Source organism: Meles meles, chromosome 2, assembly GCF_922984935.1.
Source record: "Meles meles chromosome 2, mMelMel3.1 paternal haplotype, whole genome shotgun sequence".
NCBI lineage: Eukaryota > Metazoa > Chordata > Mammalia > Carnivora > Mustelidae > Meles > Meles meles.
In genome coordinates this window covers 196,440,305-196,460,227 of record NC_060067.1, presented here as the reverse complement: position 1 = coordinate 196,460,227, position 19,923 = coordinate 196,440,305, and the positions used below count along the sequence as shown (strand labels likewise).

The following is a 19,923-nucleotide window of genomic DNA, read 5'->3' as shown; positions in this document are numbered from 1 at the left end:
CCCGTAGACTGCTCCTTCTCTCTCCCCTCATTTGCTGTATCTACAGTCCCCACATCCTGTCATTTGCAAAGACAGGACTTCACCCTCATCCCCCAGCACGCTGTCCTCCATCTACAGCTCTGTTCCACTTTGCCATTACAAAACGGGGTTCTTCTGTTTTCCCTTTGACTTTAGTATTTTTTGATACGTTATGGTCCTCATGACTCCTACATCAAAAAATGAAGAATCATTTTGTCAGTTCTTACAGATTGTTTTATCTATACCGTAATATCAGATTTGCTCCTTTAGCCACTAAAAGTTTAGTGGCTTTCATTCCTTTAGTCTGCTATCATTTTCCCAATTCAGACCCTCATCACCTTGTGTCTTTTGTTTCTTTCCCTTAAAAAGAAGAAAACTATAGGGGTGCCTGGGTGGCTCAGTGGATTAAGCCGCTGCCTTCGGCTCGGGTTATGATCTCAGGGTCCTGGGATCAAGCCCTGCATCGGGCTCTCTGCTCCGCAGGGAGCCTGCTTCCTCCTCTCTCTCTGCCTGCCTCTCTGCCTACTTGTGATCTCTGTCTGTCAAATGAATAAATAAAATCTTTAAAAAAAAATTAAAAAAAGAAGAAAACTATAAAAGTAATGCATGTGCATAGGAAAAAAGTAGAAAATATAGATAAATAAAAGGAAGGAAAAATATTATCCATATTCACACAGCCCAAAGAGAACGAAGTATTCTAAACCTCTTCCAGACTTTTTCATATTGATACAGACACACACACACTCAGAGTTTTAAATACATTTTTATATCTCAAGTGGGATTATAGTATATATATGGTTTTATAAACTTTTTTCACTTAACATTTAATCTTTTATCAAAAAACTTTCTGCATAATCATACTGACTCTTCTGTAGAGTTGGTAGAGTTACGTAGAGACAGTAGAACCTCACATTTCTGTCAGATAATGTTCCTCAAATACAGCTAAGATCCTTTCCTGGCCTTGCCTAGAACCTTCGTGGCACACCATCGCTCACAAAATGAGTTTCATGTTTGTTAACCTGGTGTTCAAGGAACCGCAGGCCCGTCCCTGCTGGAGTAGTGGGGAAGAAATGAGACGACGTAGCAGAGTGGGGAAGAACCACCGCTGGGCCAGCAGAACAAGCGAGAACAAGTACAAGTGTCCTCTCGTTCTGAAGGGTGTAGCCACGGCTGCTAGAGACGGTGCTTTGAGCTGGTACCCGAAGAATGACTGAGTTAACCAGGCCTGTAGAAGAAGGGGATGGGGTTGGGCTTGGGGGTTGGGAAAGGCCGCCTTCCTGGAAGAAGAGAGATCATGCATTCAAGCCAAAGGTCTGAGAGGCCACAGAACGCAGGGGTTGTTGAAAGAAATTCGGTGCCGCTGAAGGCTGCTGTGTGTATTTGTGGGGGTCTGGGAGGCGGTGTCTGGAAAAGTAAAGCGCTGGGTCCTGAGGGGCCATTGTCTGGAACCTTCTAAGCCCTGTTCCATCACTGCCTTTCCGTGGAACCTTCCTTTTTCAGCCAGAGAAAACCCAGTGTCTCAACTGCCATGGCTCTCAGTCTTCCTCCTCTCAAGGGTTTTATCACTTTTTACTGGACAAACTCGTATTTTTTGGTTTTTGTTTTTTTAACTCGTGGGTCACATCTTCCTCTCTATTTTGTAGGTTCCTTGAAAGGAGGGCCTCACACCCGAACATCTCATTTCCCCTATACTGCATGTAGTAGATGGTCGGTACTTGTCTGTAGAAATAACAAGGGATAGTAAGCTCAGCGGGTAATTTCTAAGAGGAAGGAAAAGGACAATTACTCCAATTTGTGTCACCCATTCCTGAGGACAGCAGAAAGAACAGAAATAGGCGTGACAGACAGGGATCACACTCCTTTCAAGAATAATGTCATCTTCCACGATAAGCTCTTGTAACTCACAACCTGTTCTCTGTGTATAAAGTTCCACACCTGAAACCAATGGAGTGTGAATTCCATTGAGGTACGGGACATTTCCGCAGACGTCATGCAAATTATTGTGTCCTAATACGATGATTTCCCAAGGTTACCAGGTCTTAATACAAAAATACCACATTTGCATAATGCTTTTTTTTTTTTTAGCATTTGCACTTAATAAATATTCTTTACAAATCAATTCAACACATGTAGCCAGTGGAGGTGAAGCACAATCCTGCTTTCTGAAACCTTCTTCTGAGGTGCGTCTGGGAACCCTCTTTTGTAGCTCGTTTGCATTGTACAGCATTTGAGAAATGTTACCGTTCCCACAAAGCTCTTGTAACATACAGTATCTAAACCAGCCTAATAGAGTGTTTCTGCTGATCTAGCCAAATAAATGCTGATTGTTTGGGTTTTTTTTTTTTTTAAGATTTAAAAAAAAAATATTTCTTTGAGAGAGAGAGAACATGAGCAAGGAGGAGAGACAGAGGGAGAAGCAGACTCCCCACTGAGCTGGGAGCCTGACACAGGGTGTGATCACAGGACCCCAAGATCATGATCTGAGCCGAATGCAGGCACTTAACTGACTGAGCCACCCAGGCACCCCAATGCTGATCATTTATCATTATTATCATTATTATTATTTGTTCATTTCAGTGTCCGTGTTTCAGTGTTTTGTGGCAATTTAGGTGCTGAACAGGTGTCTTGTGGAAAGTATGCCTGTTCCCCAATATGTAGGGAAAGGAAGTTTGGATGAAACCTGAAGGTGTTGAGAGAGAACCAGGAGTGCATACTTTAACTATTATAACTGATAACTCTCCACAGTTTTCATACACAGTTGGAATTCGTGTCATCCCTTGAGCTGTCCGGCTTATTACTTACGTATCTCACTGTAACACATGATCTCGAAACTTAGTGGCTCCAAATACATTTATTATCTCACAGTTCCTGTGTATCATGAATCCAAGCAAGGCTCAGCGGAATCTTCTAGCTCACGGTCTCACAGGCTGGCGGTCCTCAAGGTGGTAGCCGGGCTCGACTGGAGAAGGATCCGCTTTCATGCTCACTCACGTGGTTGTTGGCAGGACTCGGTTCCCTGTTGGCTGAGGGCCAGCGGCCCCCCTCGTTCCTTGAACATGGGCCTCTCCCTAGGTCAGCTTACAGCATAGTGGTTGGCTTCAGCACGAAAGCCACGAAGCACCAGGGAGGAAGGGACGCACCAGTTGTAGTCGCAGCCCTTGGTGATCTGGTCCGAGGTCCTACCCATCGCGTCCTCTCCCTTGTATTCATTGGAAGCAGATCACTAGGTCTAGCCCGTACTGAAGGGACAAGAACATGAGGAGGGGAGGATTATTGCTGGTCAGCCACAGTTAGGAAAACTTCCGTAAGACCGTAAATTTCCATTTGGTACAGGATGGATTCTGTACTTTGAGTCAACTTGCAGTTAGATGTTGGAAACAATATAAATACTACATGTTTGGATCGCCAGAGACCTGAGTTATAACAAATATCTTAAACTGAGAAGTTTAGGCTCTTATTGGCTGGTATCTGCCCTTTCCCCTTATTTTTCAGAAAGCAAAGCTGCCCCACCGTGATGATGTCCATCGGGGCTGGAGAGACCGTCCGATCAGGATTGTTCCCTCCTGCATCTCTAGACATGGATACCAAGCCTTTTTTCCCCCTCCTGATTACATGAGATAGGCCTCTTCTGTGTGCTGAAATACTTACATCTTTAAATAGGAGTGTTCAAATTGCTACGTTAGAAGAAGCTCAGCTTTTGTTCCCAGTGGCTGTGGAGTGAAGGTCCAGGCCCGAGGTGGTGATTGCAGAGTGTCTGACCAACTCAGGCCACTTGGTTAATCACTCAGAACCTTTCTAAACCCTAAGGGACCCAGACCTCCCAGCCGAACCCCTTCAGTTTAGTGTTCTCCCTTATCCTTAGAGACCAGGGTAGGTAGACATTTCCAGTACCAGCCTGGGCCCTAGAGGTTCTCGTGTCCACATCAGATCACCTCAGATCATTGTCTGGGTGTTGACTTACTGCAGCCTTTGGGGCCAATCAGAAACATGGAGCTTGGGGTACATTAAGACTGAGACTCCCATACAAAAACATTTTAAACACAGGATATGTACCTGGACATTCCAGCAAATTGATAAATTAATTTCCCTATCCTACTTCGTCAGGAGTGGGTTCTCATATTCGTACAGTGGCCAACCCATGTGACCCAGCCTTCTGGATAGTAAGTGATCTAGTTCATAGAGGTGACGGAACGGCAGCACGAAGCAGTCAGCGCCATCAAAACAACGTGTAGTACTCACAGTTCCCAAGGGAGGGGCAGGCCACCCTCGCGGGGCCACAGTCGGAAGCTCCTGGGTTCGTTCCCAGGCAGGAGTGAAAGCAAGAGCACAGGCCAGAGCCTTTGTTGGAGGAATGGGCCAGGCAAGGTGGGCAAGTCTGAGCATGCTCGGGGCTGGATACTCTGAATAATTTCATGGAGAAGGCAGCTCGTGAGCCATTGAGAAGAGGGCTCTTTGCACTCATTGCAATTTCTATGCAACTTTTAAACCTGCCGTTGCTTGGGTTCTTCCACAGAAACTCTCACTGGGCTGGGAATTTTTTTTCCCCTTTAAGAGCTCCCCGGGTGATTCTAGTATCCAACAGGGCAGAACCAAGAACGGTGCCTTAGCGTATGCTCCAAGCAGGACCAAGGTTTGGTTCATTTTTTTCCGTTTTGTTTTGGTTTTTTGGCTTTGTTTTTGGTTTTGGTTTTGGTTTGTTTTTAGTTTTCAAATCCACTACGGACTGACTGAGATTTTTGTAAAATTCAATAAAAATGAATTACTCAGAAAATGGGAAAAAAGGATAAAATGCAAGCCCGAATACTAGTAGAGTCAACAATATGCAATAACTGTATTGAATTGCCATAAACATTTCAAAGTGTTTTCTCATGGTTTCTACACTGATTGTGGTGGACGTGTAACAGAGTTCAGGGTCGGCCAGCAGAGACGTTGAGGAGCACCGATGTCAAGGGCAACGTGGCAAGAGTGTCCTGTATTAAGTAAAGGGAAACATGTGCCATGGGAAGTAGATTGGGTTCAGATCACACAGGACCTCGAATGCCGGCATCAATCATTTGGCTTTTATTCTATAGGTAATGGGGAGCCAGGAAATTCTTGAGAGGAATGGCGGGACCCCGGTGAAGGAAGCTTCCTTTGGCAACGTTGTGTACGATGGCTTCATAGTGAGGATAAATTGTTAACAAGGATCTGAAATGGGGTGGATGGTGTGGCGAGCCATTGGGTAAAATGAAGCAAGAACTCGATCCGATTTCTGGCGAGGTCACTTCATAAGTACTAAGGAACTGCTTGGAGGAGATAAGAATTCAAGCTAGCAACTTTTTTTTAAATAAAACTTTAAATGATCCCCCCAAATCATTAAATTCTAAAACATAACCCACCTCATGTGTTTTCAGAAACCACACAGATTGAAGATCCACGAAAACAGTGGAGGGGGGAGCAGGAGAAGATGCTGAAGGACTATCTCTCCGTGGCCCAGGACACTCTCAGGACCCAGAAGGAGCTGTACCACGTGAAAGAACAGAGACTTGCCTTGGCCCTCGATGAATATGTACGATTAAACGACGCCTACAAGGAAAAGTCAAGTTCTCATACCAGCTGTAAGTACAGTGTGACTGGGCAGGCTCTGGAAATGGGGACCGACGTGTAGCTAAGGGAAGGCTTGTTGGGTTTCGGTGGAGTTTCATCTTGAGTCCTGCTCCTTTGTGGGCAGAAAGAGTCCCCTGAAGCCATGAGAGGGGGTGAGGGCACCCCGCAGACTTCACAGCTGAACCCCTCGACTCCATTCCAGACAGAAGTCCCCAACCCCCTCATTTACGGATAATGAATCCCTTCTAATTTTTGCTCCTTCCTCTGCGTGATTGTCTTTTATTTATTTATGAGTTCACTTTCACTTGTTAGGATCCAGGCAAATAATTTGGCCCCCTTTGCTACCCTTGTGCGATATTTTAGCGGGAGGCGCTGGAACTGTTGGCCGGGATGAAGTTTCTGTTGGTCACTCTCTCACATCTCAGAAACTGATCATCTGGAGCTGGTTTATCTAAAGAAGCAGTGTGGATGGGCTCAGAAGTTCTAGAAGTTTCTGGGGAACGCACAGCTCTGTCAAGCTGCATGTACCGTAGGGTCCTCTAAGAGTTTAGATGTAGGCATGAACTCCAGAGAGCAGTAAGCTCCGTGGTCTTTATGACATTCCTCTTTCTTGAGTTTTTATGAAAAAAAAATGATAAAGGTTTGAAGATTACTTTTTATATCTAGGTGTCTGATGAATGACAATAAAGGAATTCTAAAGTAAGTATCCACAGAAGCATGTAAATCTCGTTTTTAGAGTTTGTAAATTCCAAGCCGAGAACAAGTTCTGCAACTTGGAAAAGTTACTTTTTTTCTTTTCTTTTTTCTCTCCAAAAAGTATTCTCAGGCTCTTCATCCAGTACTAAATATGATCCCGATATTTTAAAAGCGGAGATCTCCACTACACGCTTAAGGGTAAGGTATATATTTTTTTAATCGTGGTTCTCTGTTTATTAACACATGCATAGAGTCTGAAGGTGGTGGGAGGGGCTTCAGTGCCCAGCCGTCCTCTCCATTCAGTGCGGGAACCTCCTCCATCCACTCCCGCCTCCACTCCGAGGGTGGCGGTCCTACCTTGGTGACCACATATTCAGTGATGGAGAATGTCATTATAGAGGCATGTGTCCCGTTATTCGGCAGCTCTGTTATCTACAGTAGGTTAAGCGTATTATATATACCTCGTATGTTAAATGTAATTATTTAACATAATATGACGTTTACAATATACTTAGCATATACTGAGTGTATTAAATCAACGTTTGAGTCTCGGGAACTTCCCTTATTATGCTAAAATGTGCCAGGGTTCAGAGTAGTTGCTTTCCCCCAGGACAGCCCAGTACTTATAGGTGCCCACAAATCGTGTTCCCAGGTCATTCCTTCTCGAGGGTGAAACTTTACCGGTTCGTCCCACTTCCTCATGGATTGATTCCTGATCTTTACCCTAAATTTTTCTGACCGCACTGCTGCTAAGACCGGAGCTGCTTTATCCTTGATTTTTGGAGTCTTACAGACTGTCGTCAAGAAAATACATTCGTGCAGCCAGTATCCCAATTATGAAATACGTTTTTCCCATGACTGCGTCATCACTGCCCTTCTCCCTAAAGGTTAACACTGGCCTCGAGCAACACTGTAGGCGAATTACTTACTTGCCCCTTTTGAATTTTCTAAAACTGGAGTGCTGCCGTATGTATTCTTTCCTGGCTTCTTTTGAGCACATCAACATTCATCCACATTTGCCTTCATTACGGCAAGCATTACACTTTGGTGTACATACTGTAAATTCTTTCTCTCTTCTACTATTGATGTACATTAGGGTTTATTTCATTTTCTGGTCACTAAAAAATGTGTCTTGGGGTGCCTGGGTGGCTCAGTGGGTTAGGCCTCTGCCTCCGGCTCAGGTCATGATCTCAGGTCCTGGGATCGGATCGACTCCCACATCCATCTGTCTGCTCAGCGGGGAGCCTGCTTCCCCTCTCTCTCTGCCTACTTGTGATCTCTCTCTCTCTCTGTCAAATAAATGAATAAAAATCTTAAAAAAAAATATGTCTTAATATACATTTCTGTGATATATATCTTCAGTGCACATAGGCACACATTTTCCTTTGTTATGAAACCAGGAGTGGGATTGCCGTGTTGGGAAATAGACATGCTTCACTGTTAGCAGAGGCTGAGAGAGGGCTTTTGGGTCTCTGACTTCCTAATATCTACCCTTAAAGCCTATGTGACTTTCTACAGATAGCTTTTGTCTTCATCCCACAGGTTTTGAATTTTGTATTTTTGTTATCAGTTCAAAATATTTTCTAGCTCTTTATGATTTCTCATATAAAGGTTTTAATTTTTAAACAGTTGGGGATTTTCTTATCTTTTTTTTTTTTTTTTCAGGATTTCAGCAGAATTTCCCCACTGTATTTCTCAGTTCTAAAACTTCTATTGGATTATTTTTTTTCTCTGCTTCCTTGCCCAAATTCTGCGCATGGATTTGTAATTTTTTGAATAAAATAATCACAGTTAGCTGTAAATTCCATGTCTTTATCAATGCGGTGTCTTGATCTCCTGTCTGTTGGTTTCTTCAATTTGGTCTGTTTTTTTTCTTTCATGACCTTTGGTCAAGCCTCTTAGAGCTGCTTACTTCTATATGAAGAAGTGTAAGGGTAATTTGAGGTTTGGGATGATCTTGTCATCCTTCTGAGAGGATTTAGTGTTGCTTCTTATGGGCAGTTAGGCCAGGGGCAGGTAACTGTGATTCGGTCATGGTTCAAGCTGAAATCTGGGCTTCATTCCTTTTCAAAGAGTGGGTTTCTTTCCACTTTACCTTTTCTCATAGGGCAGAGGTCTTCAAAATCCCACCGAAACTTTGGGGATATTTTTTGAGAGCTCTTCCTGCCTCATGGAAGCCAAATTCCAAATCTCTCCCCTGAACCTCTCAGCTTTGTGGAACCACCAGTAGCTAGCTCTCTGTACCTGTGGCTTCAGTCACTGTGTTCTCCCAACTTGTCAGCTTCTCTGTTGTACACTTGAATGCCTCCAAGGAAAAAGAACACCAAGTCTGGATCCTGACTATGGGCTTTCCTTACCTTTTGGGTTTTTGACACAAGTTCTTGCTGCCGTAGTAGTTCTCCAGCATCTTCCTGTAGACGTTTTGTTTTATATTCTTTCGCACAACTTCTCTGTTTGTTCTCAGAGGAAGAGCATGAGAAAAGTGTGTACTTTTGGAAGCTAAACTCTCTTTGGATTTCTTGGTTTAATTTATGAAAACATTAGTAGAAGCGTTCTGTGTCATTCCACCAGAAACATCCGTCCAGTGTATCGCTGATACTTTTCTCTTTTGGTCTGCCCGTATTTCTCTGTGTGCCTCTGGAGAATATTGTGGGATGGCTGGTTGGGTGTCTTGTTGTTGTGCCTCAGTCTGTATTTTTCTATGATTTAAAAAAAGGAATTTTTTTTTTGTGGATGAATGAGGATATTTTGTAAAAACTAACTCTTAGTAAACTTTAGTACTCGCTGGAGCTGTGCACTCCTTGGGACATTATTACGCATTATTGCCCTTTGAAATTTTAATAGTTTTTCACAGTTCTTACCTTTGTAAAACGTGTTGTAAATGGAATAACCATAATAGGAATAGTCTTCTATTTTTCCTTTTAGGAAAGATGAAAACTAAAGAAGAGTTTTTGTTTTTTAGTTCAAGTTAGATAACATACAGTGAAAACTAAAGAAGAGATTTAAAAACAAGTGTATAGGGTAAATCCTGCAAATAACCATTTAGAAGGTAACGAAGCCCCTTTGCAATCAGGAGATCCCAGGAGATCCCGGGTGGTCACATTCTCCAGACCTGTCTCCTAATAAAGCAGAATCTCTTAGATAAAGTTTATTTTATACTGGGTTTGATGTACTCTTACTATCAGAACCCTGATATCACATATATGTGATATAACATATCATATATATAGTTCATCACTGTGAGACCACAAGAAAGTCCTTCCGTCCAGAGGAGGCTCTAAGAGAGTCCTAGCTAGCTGTAATGGAAGATCAGAAGTGACACTCTCTTTATCTCTTTCATTAGTGAAGAGGTACTTATTTAACACTAACTGTCAGGGTAAATGCCTTTTTAAAAAGGAGCAGATGGTGCCTTCACTCTGCTGTTTGTGCACATTTTGGCCAGATAACACTTTCAGAACACCCCAGCAATTCAGAAGTGGATGGGTAACTTGTCAAAGTCTCATAGATTTTGCTAACCTGACCTTTCTTGGCTTGCCTACCCTGTCAAAATCCCTATGTTGGCCCGTCCATTTCACAGATCAATACCACAGAAATAATAACTCACAATTGAACTCTTCATTGCTTTGGTGTCTCGAGTACTTACCTGCATTTTTGGTCACTAACAACTTCATCTTCATCATTTTGATGTCACAGTATTCATAGATGTCCTTCATTTGTTTTACTGAATTAGAGCTAGTTGGTCAAGTATTGAAGAACTAGGTATTTAGGAACATCTGTCTAGAACATCTGTTTTATAGTGTGGTTGTAGGAATTGATGATAATTGGGTTTTCTTTTCCTTGGTCAAACCGGATAATAGTTCTTCTTGACAGCTTATTTCTTATTTTTGAAATGGTGAAATAAATAAGCCAATGCTTTTATTAATATACTCATAACTTTTAGTGGTGGTATTTAATTTCATGAGAAAATGTTTCTTAGGAAGAAGAATGTAAAAGCTTTTTACTGTAAACTTTATTATTTCTACAGTGAAGTCCAATATTTCTCAGTAAACTAGGGGAAAAACTATTTCATTTATTCATAATAGGTACTTAGACCATAGATAGGGAATGGAATGTCTCATACAAACTAAAACTTAAATTCAGCTGATATTTTAAAAAATTCATACTCCATACGAACATTCACAATAAAAACTCTCAACAACGTGGGGTTAGAGGAAACACACCTCAACACAATAAAGGCCGTATATGGAAAACCCACAGCTTAGCATCATACTCAGTGGTGAAAAGCTGAGAGCTTTCGCCTAAGGTCAGGAACAAGACAAGGATATCCACTCGTATCACTTTTATTCAACATAGTACTGGAAATCCTAGCCGGAGCAGTTAGACAACAAGAAGACATAAAAGTCATCCAAACTGGTAAGAAAGAAGTCAAACTTTCACTATTTGCAGATCACATAATACTACATATAGAAAACCCTAAAGACTCTACCAATAAACTGCTCAAACTCAGAAGTGAATTCAGTAAGGTCTCAATACAAAATCAATATGCAAAAATCTATTGCATTTCTGTACACTGATAATGAAGCATCAGAAAGAGAAATTAAGGAATCAATCCCATTTACAATTGCACCAAAAATAATTAAAATACCTAGGAATAAACTTAACCAAAGAGGTGAAAGACCTGTATTTTGAAAACTGTAAAACATGATGAAATAAATTGAAGACGACAGAAAGATATGGAAGACATTCCGTGTTCATGGATTGGAAAGAACAAATACTGTTAAAATATCTATACTACCCAAAGCAGTCTACCCATTTAATTCAATCCCTATCAGAATACCATCAACTTTTTTCACAGAACTAGAAGAAACAATCCTAAAATTTATATGGAACCACAAGAGACTCCAAATTGCCAAAGCAATCTTGAAAAAGAAAAATGGAGCTAGAGGTATCACAATTCCAGACTTCAAGTTATGTCACAAAGCTATAATAGTCAATATAATATGGCACTGGCACAAAAATGGACACACGGATCAATGGAACAGAATAGAAAGCCCAGAAATAGACCCACGGTTATGCAATCAATTAATCTACAATAAAAGAGGCAAGACCATGCAATGGGAAAAAGACAATCTCTTCAACAAGCGATGTCGGGAAAACTGAACCACTTTCTTACAGCATACATAAAAATAAACTCAAAATGAATGTCATGAATGTGAGACTTGAAACCATAAAAATCCTAGAAGAGAACATAGGCAGTAACTTCTTTGACATCAGCTGTAGACATGTCTCCTGAGGCAAGGGAAACAAAAGCAAAAATAAACATTGGGACTTCATCAAAATAAAATGTTTCTGCACAGCAAAGGAAACAGACAAGGAAACTAAAAAGACAACCTACTGAGTGGGAGAAGGTACTTGCAAATGACATATCTGATAAAGGATTAGTATCCAAAATATACAAAGAACTTATACAACTTGGGGTCCCTGGGTAGCTCAGTTGAGCATTCCGTTTTTGGTTTTGACTCAGGTTATGATCTCGGGGTCATGAGATCAAGCCCCATGTCAGGCTCCATGCTCAGTGGGCGGTCTGCTTCTTTCCCTTTCATCCTCTTCCTCTCCCCCCACTCACATGCATGCTCTTCCTCTCTCTCTCTCAAATTAAAAAAAAAAAAAGCAACTCAACACTAAAAACCAAACAGTCCCATTTAAAAATGGACAAAAGACATGAACAAACATTTCTCCAAAGAAGACATGCAGATGGCCAGCAGACATAGGAAAGGAGATTCAACATCACTGATCGTCAGGGAAATGCAAATCAAAACTACAATGAGAGAGCACCTCACACTTGTCAGAACGGCTAAAATCAAAAACTCAAGGAACATCAGTGTTGGCAAGGATGTGGAGAAAAAGGAACCCTCATGCGCTGTTGGTGGGAAAGCAAACTGGTGCAGCCGCTGGGGAAGACGCTATGGAGGTTCCTCAAAAAAATTACAAATAGGTTCTGTGCCTGCTGGTGGTGGCCGCATCACTGTGGGGCAGAGGTGTAACATTGGCGGCTGCGGCCTCGGGGCTGGGATGAACCACACTCTGGGCTGAGGCCGGGGAGTGAGCCAGAGCCAAGGCCAGCATAGTGGTCGCAGTTGGACTGACCTTCGCTGCTGCAGGATTTGCAGGCTGTCATGTTTTGCAGGCCGTGAAGCATAGGGAGCCTCAAGTAAAACAGGTTTTTCACAGTCTACCAAAACCTGCTTTCCGTGGTGGCTTTGACAGAGGTGGGGAGGAATCCAAAATGGCAAAATGAGAAGTACCATTAATACCAGGCGTAAGGCCTACTGCCAGTAGAGGAAACAGAAGAGTTGCTCATCTATGAGTTATGCTTTTAAATCACCCAGACAAGGGAGGATCTCTGTACATAGCAGCCAACGTCAGTGAAGCTAAAGACTTGACCAGAAGGTCAAGGTAAAAAAGGAAGAAAATATGGGGTGAATTTTAGGTTATTGTTCATGTATACAAGTGCCAGCTTTTTATAATATAGTAAGATGCCTCAAAGCACTAAATAAGTAAATATCTACTCTACAATCCAGGAATTACACTACTGGGTATGTATGCAAAGAATATGGAAACAGTAAGTTGAAGAGATACACGTGTCCCTATTTTACTGCAGCACTATTTACAATAGCTAATATTTGGAAGGAGCCCAAGTGTCCATTAGTAAATGAATGGATAAAAAAGGTGTGGTGTGTACACACACACACACACACACACACCCCACACACACAGGAATATCATTTAGCCATCAAAACAAACAAACTCTTGCCATTGGAACAACATGGGTGGATCCAGAGAGCCTTACAGTAAGCAAAATGAGCCATTCAGACAAAGACAAATACCATAGTATTTCACTCATAGGTGGAATTTAAGAAAGACGTGAACAAAGAAAAAAAGAAACAATGAGACAGTCTTAACTACAGAGAACAAACTAAGGGTTACCCAAGAGGAGGTCAGTGGGGGGAGGAGTGAAATGGGTGAAGGGGGTTTAGAATCCACTTATCTTGATGAGCATTGATACGGAAGTTTTGAATCAAAGTAATAAAATTATTCACTGTATGTTAACTAAACTGGAATTCAAAATAATAATAATAATAATAATAAAACAAAATTTAACCATAAAAAATTTTTTTTTAAATCTATGCTCCAAATTACATGTAGGTGAGATTTGGTGGAGAAAATAGTTGGTGAATTTTAAATTATTACTGTTGTTTATTAAAGGGAAGTAAGATGTTGGAAGTGTAAAAGAAAATCCTTAGAAATACATATGCATTTGAGAAATTTATTGAGCACTATAGCATAGGCTGTGATCCAACTTTTAGTTTTGTTAAAAAAAGGAATAATGAGACCCCTTTGTTTAAATTATTTGTACTCCAAACACATGGCTGGTTGGTGAGCATTGCTATTAAAAACAAAGTATTATCTCTGTTCTCAAATATATTTGCTTGCACATTGTTAATACGAATTCATTTTGAATTATTTTTAGCAGTGGTGATGGACTTGGAAAAGTCAACTGTAATCTTACCTATTTGCAATCTTGTGCATAGATTTAAAAGAATGGCAGTTCAATTAAGGTTTAGTTTGTCACTGTGAATAGAGTTAACTCACGTGCACATCAAATTATGACTTTAACCAATGATGTCACAAACACAAAAATCCTAGCAATGTGCTTCAAAGAAAAGAGCTATGCCTTCTGAGAATACAAATTGCTGCCAGTAAGGCTTGTCTCATGACTTGATGTGAGAGGTGTCTGTATACTCACACTACATTAAAAATTTAGTTTATATCCCAAGTTCTTCCATCTGTGACTTACCTGATTTCAGCGTGCTGAAGGAGATAGAGCAGTTCTAACCCACAGCACCAAACTGTATATTAGATAAGGCTGTTACTCCTTTAGGATGTTCAGAAATAAATGTGTATTATTATAGTTGGTGTTGGGTTAGGAAACAGCACACCAGTCTTACTGAATCTTGAGTAAAATGAAGAATGATGTGACTTTGACTCATACTTGCTAAAAAAAAAAAAAGAGAGAGAGAGAGAGAGCAAGACTGAGAGAAGGAGGAGAGGGAAGTACTCTATTTAGAGAAGAACTGGAGTTATCTCCTTCTTGATGTGCTGGTAACTTGAAATAATTAAAATTCACAGCACAGAAGTGCTTTTTTTCCAAAACCGTATTCAGACTTTGACTAAAGTGACTCTGTAACACTTAAGCACATTTATTGATTTCATGATATTTTCTTTCTTTCTTGTTAATGATTTTGGTCTCCTTTTCTACCATCCTGCAAGCTAAATAATATGTACTTGGAAAGAAATCCTTCATTGACACTGTGTGGTTGGAGAGGGGATGTTTTACTTCTCCTCGCCTAGATAAACTACCATATCAGTTTCTCTGGCCATGATTTTCAGGCTTCTCCATCTTCATTCATAAACATTCTTATATCCATAATGCTGACAGCAATTTATAAAAGTAAATGCAATTAACTTCTTTTATGGGAAACTATACAGTCTAAAGCAGACAGGAAAATAATATTTCATAAATGATCAATTTTAAATGATTCCGTAAAGCCTGAAAAACTCACTCTCTCATTTTTGAAAGGCCATAGGAGTTAAGCTTTATGGAACTATATGTGGTAAAGATGTTGTAATGAATGCATTCAAACCAATACTTATATTCTGATACTTTCCCTGATACATACACAACAAATACATTGACCTAATACGTTTGCATTAAATTTTGAAAGAATCAGTCTCATGAGGCCATAACAATGAAGCAGTGAAAAAAATAGCTATATTATGTGCATTTTGTGATCTTCAGCATTTTCAGGCACATTAATTTCTAGAGTTGAGGTTGGGAGACATGGTACCGTCAGGTTCTACTTTGTCAGAGAACCAGAATCTGAGAGAGCTCCTTCAAGATACAGAGAATAGAATTGTATGGTTGAGATTAGTCAATTGGATCCCAGATTCAGATCTTGCGCCTTTAGAGAGACAAAGGAAGATTGATAAAATATTTTTATCAATCTGGGAAATATTTTGCCTAAAATGCAGGCTGTTGGAATCACATAAATATCTTCCTAGCTGCCGTAGGAATCATCTCCCAACAACAGACAATTAAAGAAATTGACGAAATCTATAAAAACAACTGCTTTCACGTGTTGGATAACAGGCAGTTGAACACTGTAATCCCTTACCAAAGGAAAACAGAAGCGTTGAGCCCTGAGACCACACTATCTCCAGGGTAAGAAGAAGGATTCAAACGTAGTCTACTGAAGCTGAAGAGTCAGAAGAGTAAAATTCAGTGAAGCAGAAGTATCTGGAATTCGTGGCAATCCTGGAGAGGACACAGCTACAGAGAGAGAAGGAGTAAGAGAAAGTTGTGGCCATTTCTCTGCAAAATCTTCGGCTGAGTAATCATGGTATAAAATAGGACAAGGATGGGGAAAGAAAGCGGTAGAACAAACAATTCTCAGAGCTCATAGGACTAGGAATAGTTTCCATCTACAAGCCAGATTGGAGAAACCTCCTAAGTTTTGGGGCAATAGAAGACCTCATTAGTGGGACCATGTTAGTTTAAGGCTAAAGGCTGCTCTGGAACTGCTGCAACAAAAAATTACAAGCAAACCTTGAATGGATCACATTTATTTAAAAACAATTTAACTGTGTGCTGGAAGAAAGTCCAGGAGAGGCAGAAGGAAGGGATCCCCAGGGGACATGAGGAAGCTTTCAGGGGAATGTGGATATATTCTTTATCTTGATGTTCATCGTTTTGTGGGTATATACATATATCAATCCTTATCAAGTGTATAGTTTAAGCATGCTTGCTTTATTACGTGCCAGTTGTACACCAATAAAACTGTTAAAAATTGCCAAGGATTCAAAGAAGCACGAAAGTACGATGTGTAACAAAGACAAGAAGTCACAACTATTATTTAATTAACAGGCAAACATATTAAAAAGTATTACACACATGCTCAGTAATGTAGAAGAAAACAGAGAAAATAAAGATATAAAAAAGATCAAAATGGAAGTTTTCTGGATTAAATATATAATATCAGAAATGAAAAATACACTGTTGAGAACAACCTAAATGCTGAGTAAAAAGATCAGTGAATTTGAAGACATAGGGATAGAAACTATCCAAAATGAATTACACAGATGAAAAAAGCCTGAAAAAATTTAAAGGCACATCAGTGTCCTCTAGTACAGTATTAAATGATCTAACGTATATGTTAGAGTCCCCACAAAAGAGCAAGGAGAGGAAATCACAGAAAAAAAATTTAAAGAAACTAAAACTATAAATCCATAAGAACAGGAAGGTACTCCAAAGCGGAAGAAAACAGAGATCACACAAAGGTATATCATAATTAAATTGCTGAAAATCAGTGATTAAAGAAAATCTTAAAAGCAGCCATATAAATTAGACAATTGCAGTGGAACAAAGATAATTAAAACAGACTTATCAGAAGCTACGCAACTTGCAAGGCAATGGAGTGATATCTTTTTTTTTTTTAAAGATTTTATTTATTTATCTGACAGACAGAGACCACAATAGGCAGAGAGGCAGAGAGAGAGGGGTAAGCAGGCTCCCCGCTGAGCAGAGAGCCCGAATGCGTGGCTTGATCCCAGGACCCTGAGATCATGCCCTGAGCCGAAGGCAGAGGCTTAACCCACTGAGCCACTCAGGCAACCCGTGATATCTTAAAAGAGTACCCAACAACAACAACAACAACAACAATGTCAACTAGATTGTTTATACCTAAGGAAAATATCTTTCAAAACTGAAGGCAAAAACAACCCAGTTCAAAAATGGGTAAGGGACTTTAATAGACATTTCTCCAAAGAAGATGTGCAGCTGTCCCATAAGCATATGAAGAGATGACAGATATCACTGGTCATTAGGGAAATGCACAATGGGGTAGTGCAATCAAAGCCACAATGGGTGATTACCTCACACCTGTTAGGAAGTTTTTGTTTTTGTTTTTAAAGGAGAAAATAACAAGTATTGATGAGGATGTGGAGAAATTAGAACTCTCATGCATTGCTGGTGGGGATAGAAAATGGTACAACCACTGTGGAAAAATCTCTGCCATAGATTGTTTTTTCAGTTTTGGGGGAAATTATTAAAAACATGAAAATCATTCTTAACTCATGAGCCATAAAAAATAAGGCCACAAGGGATGTTTGGCCCCCAAGCTGACATCTGCTGATCTCTGCCCTGAGAAACCACTGAGAAAATATAGAGGTATTAAAGGTATTACTAAATAATGGGAATAAAATAGAATCATTAAAAAATGGAATAAAAATACAAAGGGCAGGAATAGAGGTAGAAAGGAAAAAAGCATATATGTGACAATTAGAAAACAAATATAAAGATCATGAATTTAAACCCAACTATATCAATAATTACACTAAGTGTAAATTGTGTACATGCTCCAGTAAAAAGGTGGAAATTATCATAATGGTTGAAATAAGACTCAGCTTTATGATGCCTACAAAAGAGCTATTTTAAATGTGAAGCCCTGTCTGGACAGGTTAAAAATTAAAGAAATGAAAAATATCTACCTTGAAAATACAAATGCAAAGAAAGTTGCAGTTTCCATATTAATATCAACGTAAACTTTAGAACAAGGCTATTTTTGCCGGGGTTTTATACCAGTAAATAAGTCAGTTCATCAAAGGACATAAAGACAGAGGATCATAGGGGAAGAGAGGAAAAAAATGAAAGGATAAAACCAGAGAGAGAGACAAACCATAATAGATTCTTAATCTCAGGAAACAAAGTGAGGGTTGCTGGAGGGAAGGAGGATGGGGGGATGGGGTGGCTCGGTGATGGACACTGGGGAGGTTATGTGTTGTGGTGAGCTCTGTGTGTTGTTGTAAGACTGATGAATCACAGACTTGTACCCTTGGAACAAATAGTACATTATATGTTAATAGAAAATAGAATTAAATCTTTTTAAAGAAGGACATAAAGATGTATGTACGTAACCCTAAAGATGTACACAGATAAAAACAGAATTTCAGATATCTGAAGTAAAGACCAATGAAACTGAAAGGAGAATGACAAAGTCACAATTATAGTTGGATATATCAATACTCCTTTCTCAGTAATTAATGGAATATATAGACAGAAAATCAGCACAATTGTTGAAGTTTTGAACAATACTATCAACCAACCTGATCTAATTAACATTTGTAGAACATATCATCTAAAAAGAGCAAAACAGTGTTGTTTTCAAATGTAGGCACATTCACCAATGAGAACTTGTTTGAAGTTTATATATATATATATATATATTTTGAAGTTTATATATATATATATTAATTTTATTTATTTGAGAACAGAAAATGAGAGAGAGAGACAGCATGAGAAGGGGGAGAGTCAGAGGGAGAAGCAGACTCCCTGCTGAGCAGGGAGCCCAATGTGGGACTCCATCCTGGTACTCCAGGATCATGACCCGAGCCGAAGGCGGTTGCTTAACCAACTGAGCCACCCAGGTGTCCCTATTAGCATATTTCTTAATAATTCATTGGTCAAAGAAGAAAGCAAAGAATATTTTTTTAATATTTTGAACTAAATGAAAATGGAAATACATAAAAATTTATGGGATGTAGCTAAAACAGTGCTCAGAGGGAGGTCATTGGAAGAAGGAACTCTCACACATTATTGCAGAATGCAAAGTAGTACAACCACTTTGGAAAATAGCATGGTGGTTTCCTATAAAGTTAAATATACACTTAAACTGTTACCAGCAATCCCATTTATAGGTATGTGCCCGAAGAAATGAAAACATATATGTACCCACACACAGACTTGAGTGTAGATACTCACAGAATCTTTATTCTTACTAGTCCAAGCCTGGGAATCACCTAAATGTCTATCAGTGTATGAATGGATAAAAAAATTGTGGTTTATCCCCAAAATGCAGTTTATGGTTTACCCATGAAAACAAGCTACTGATACTCACAAAAAGGACGAATTTCAAAAGCAATATGATAAGGGAAAGAAGCTAGCCTTGAAAGTCTGCTGATTGCATACCTCCATTTACAGTTGACCCTTGAGCACCACGGGGTTGAACTACCTGTTCACTTATACATTGATTTTTTTTTTATAAATATAGTATGGTACTGTAAAAATATTTTATCTTCCTTATGATTAAGTAACACTTTCTTTTCTCTAGCTTACTTTACTGTAAAAATACAGTTATATAATACCTGTACAAAACATATGCTGATTGACTGTTCATGTTGTTGTAAGGCTTTTGGTCAACAGTAGGCTATTTTTGGGGGGAGTCAGAAGTTCTGCAGAAATGCAGATTTTCGGCTGTCCAGGGGGTCAGTTCCCCTCACTCTTGCATTAACACATTGCATCGTGAAGGTCCTGTTATCAGAAAAGTTCTGGGATCTTCACTGGAGGGACAAGAGGTGAGAGTGTTGATCGTGGCAATGGAGTGAAGACAGAACACATGAGCCTTGTAGACCACAGTAAAGACCGGGGACATTAATCTGAAAGAGGCAGCCACTTGACCAAGTTCTGATGATTTATATTTATATTCTGCTAGTTTAATTGGTATACAG

At 39.9% G+C, this 19,923-nt stretch overlaps 1 protein-coding gene across 1 annotated transcript in view; it reads left to right on the top strand.

The window, feature by feature from the left end:
- The window catches only part of WWC2 (WW and C2 domain containing 2), a 205,435-nt gene that overhangs the window by 101,577 nt on the left and 83,935 nt on the right, over positions 1-19,923 (top strand). Inside the window, exons 3-4 of the mRNA XM_045997408.1 lie at positions 5,412-5,615; positions 6,422-6,498. Coding sequence (XP_045853364.1) covers positions 5,412-5,615; positions 6,422-6,498 — 281 coding nt within the window. The remainder of the gene's footprint in view (positions 1-5,411; positions 5,616-6,421; positions 6,499-19,923) is intronic.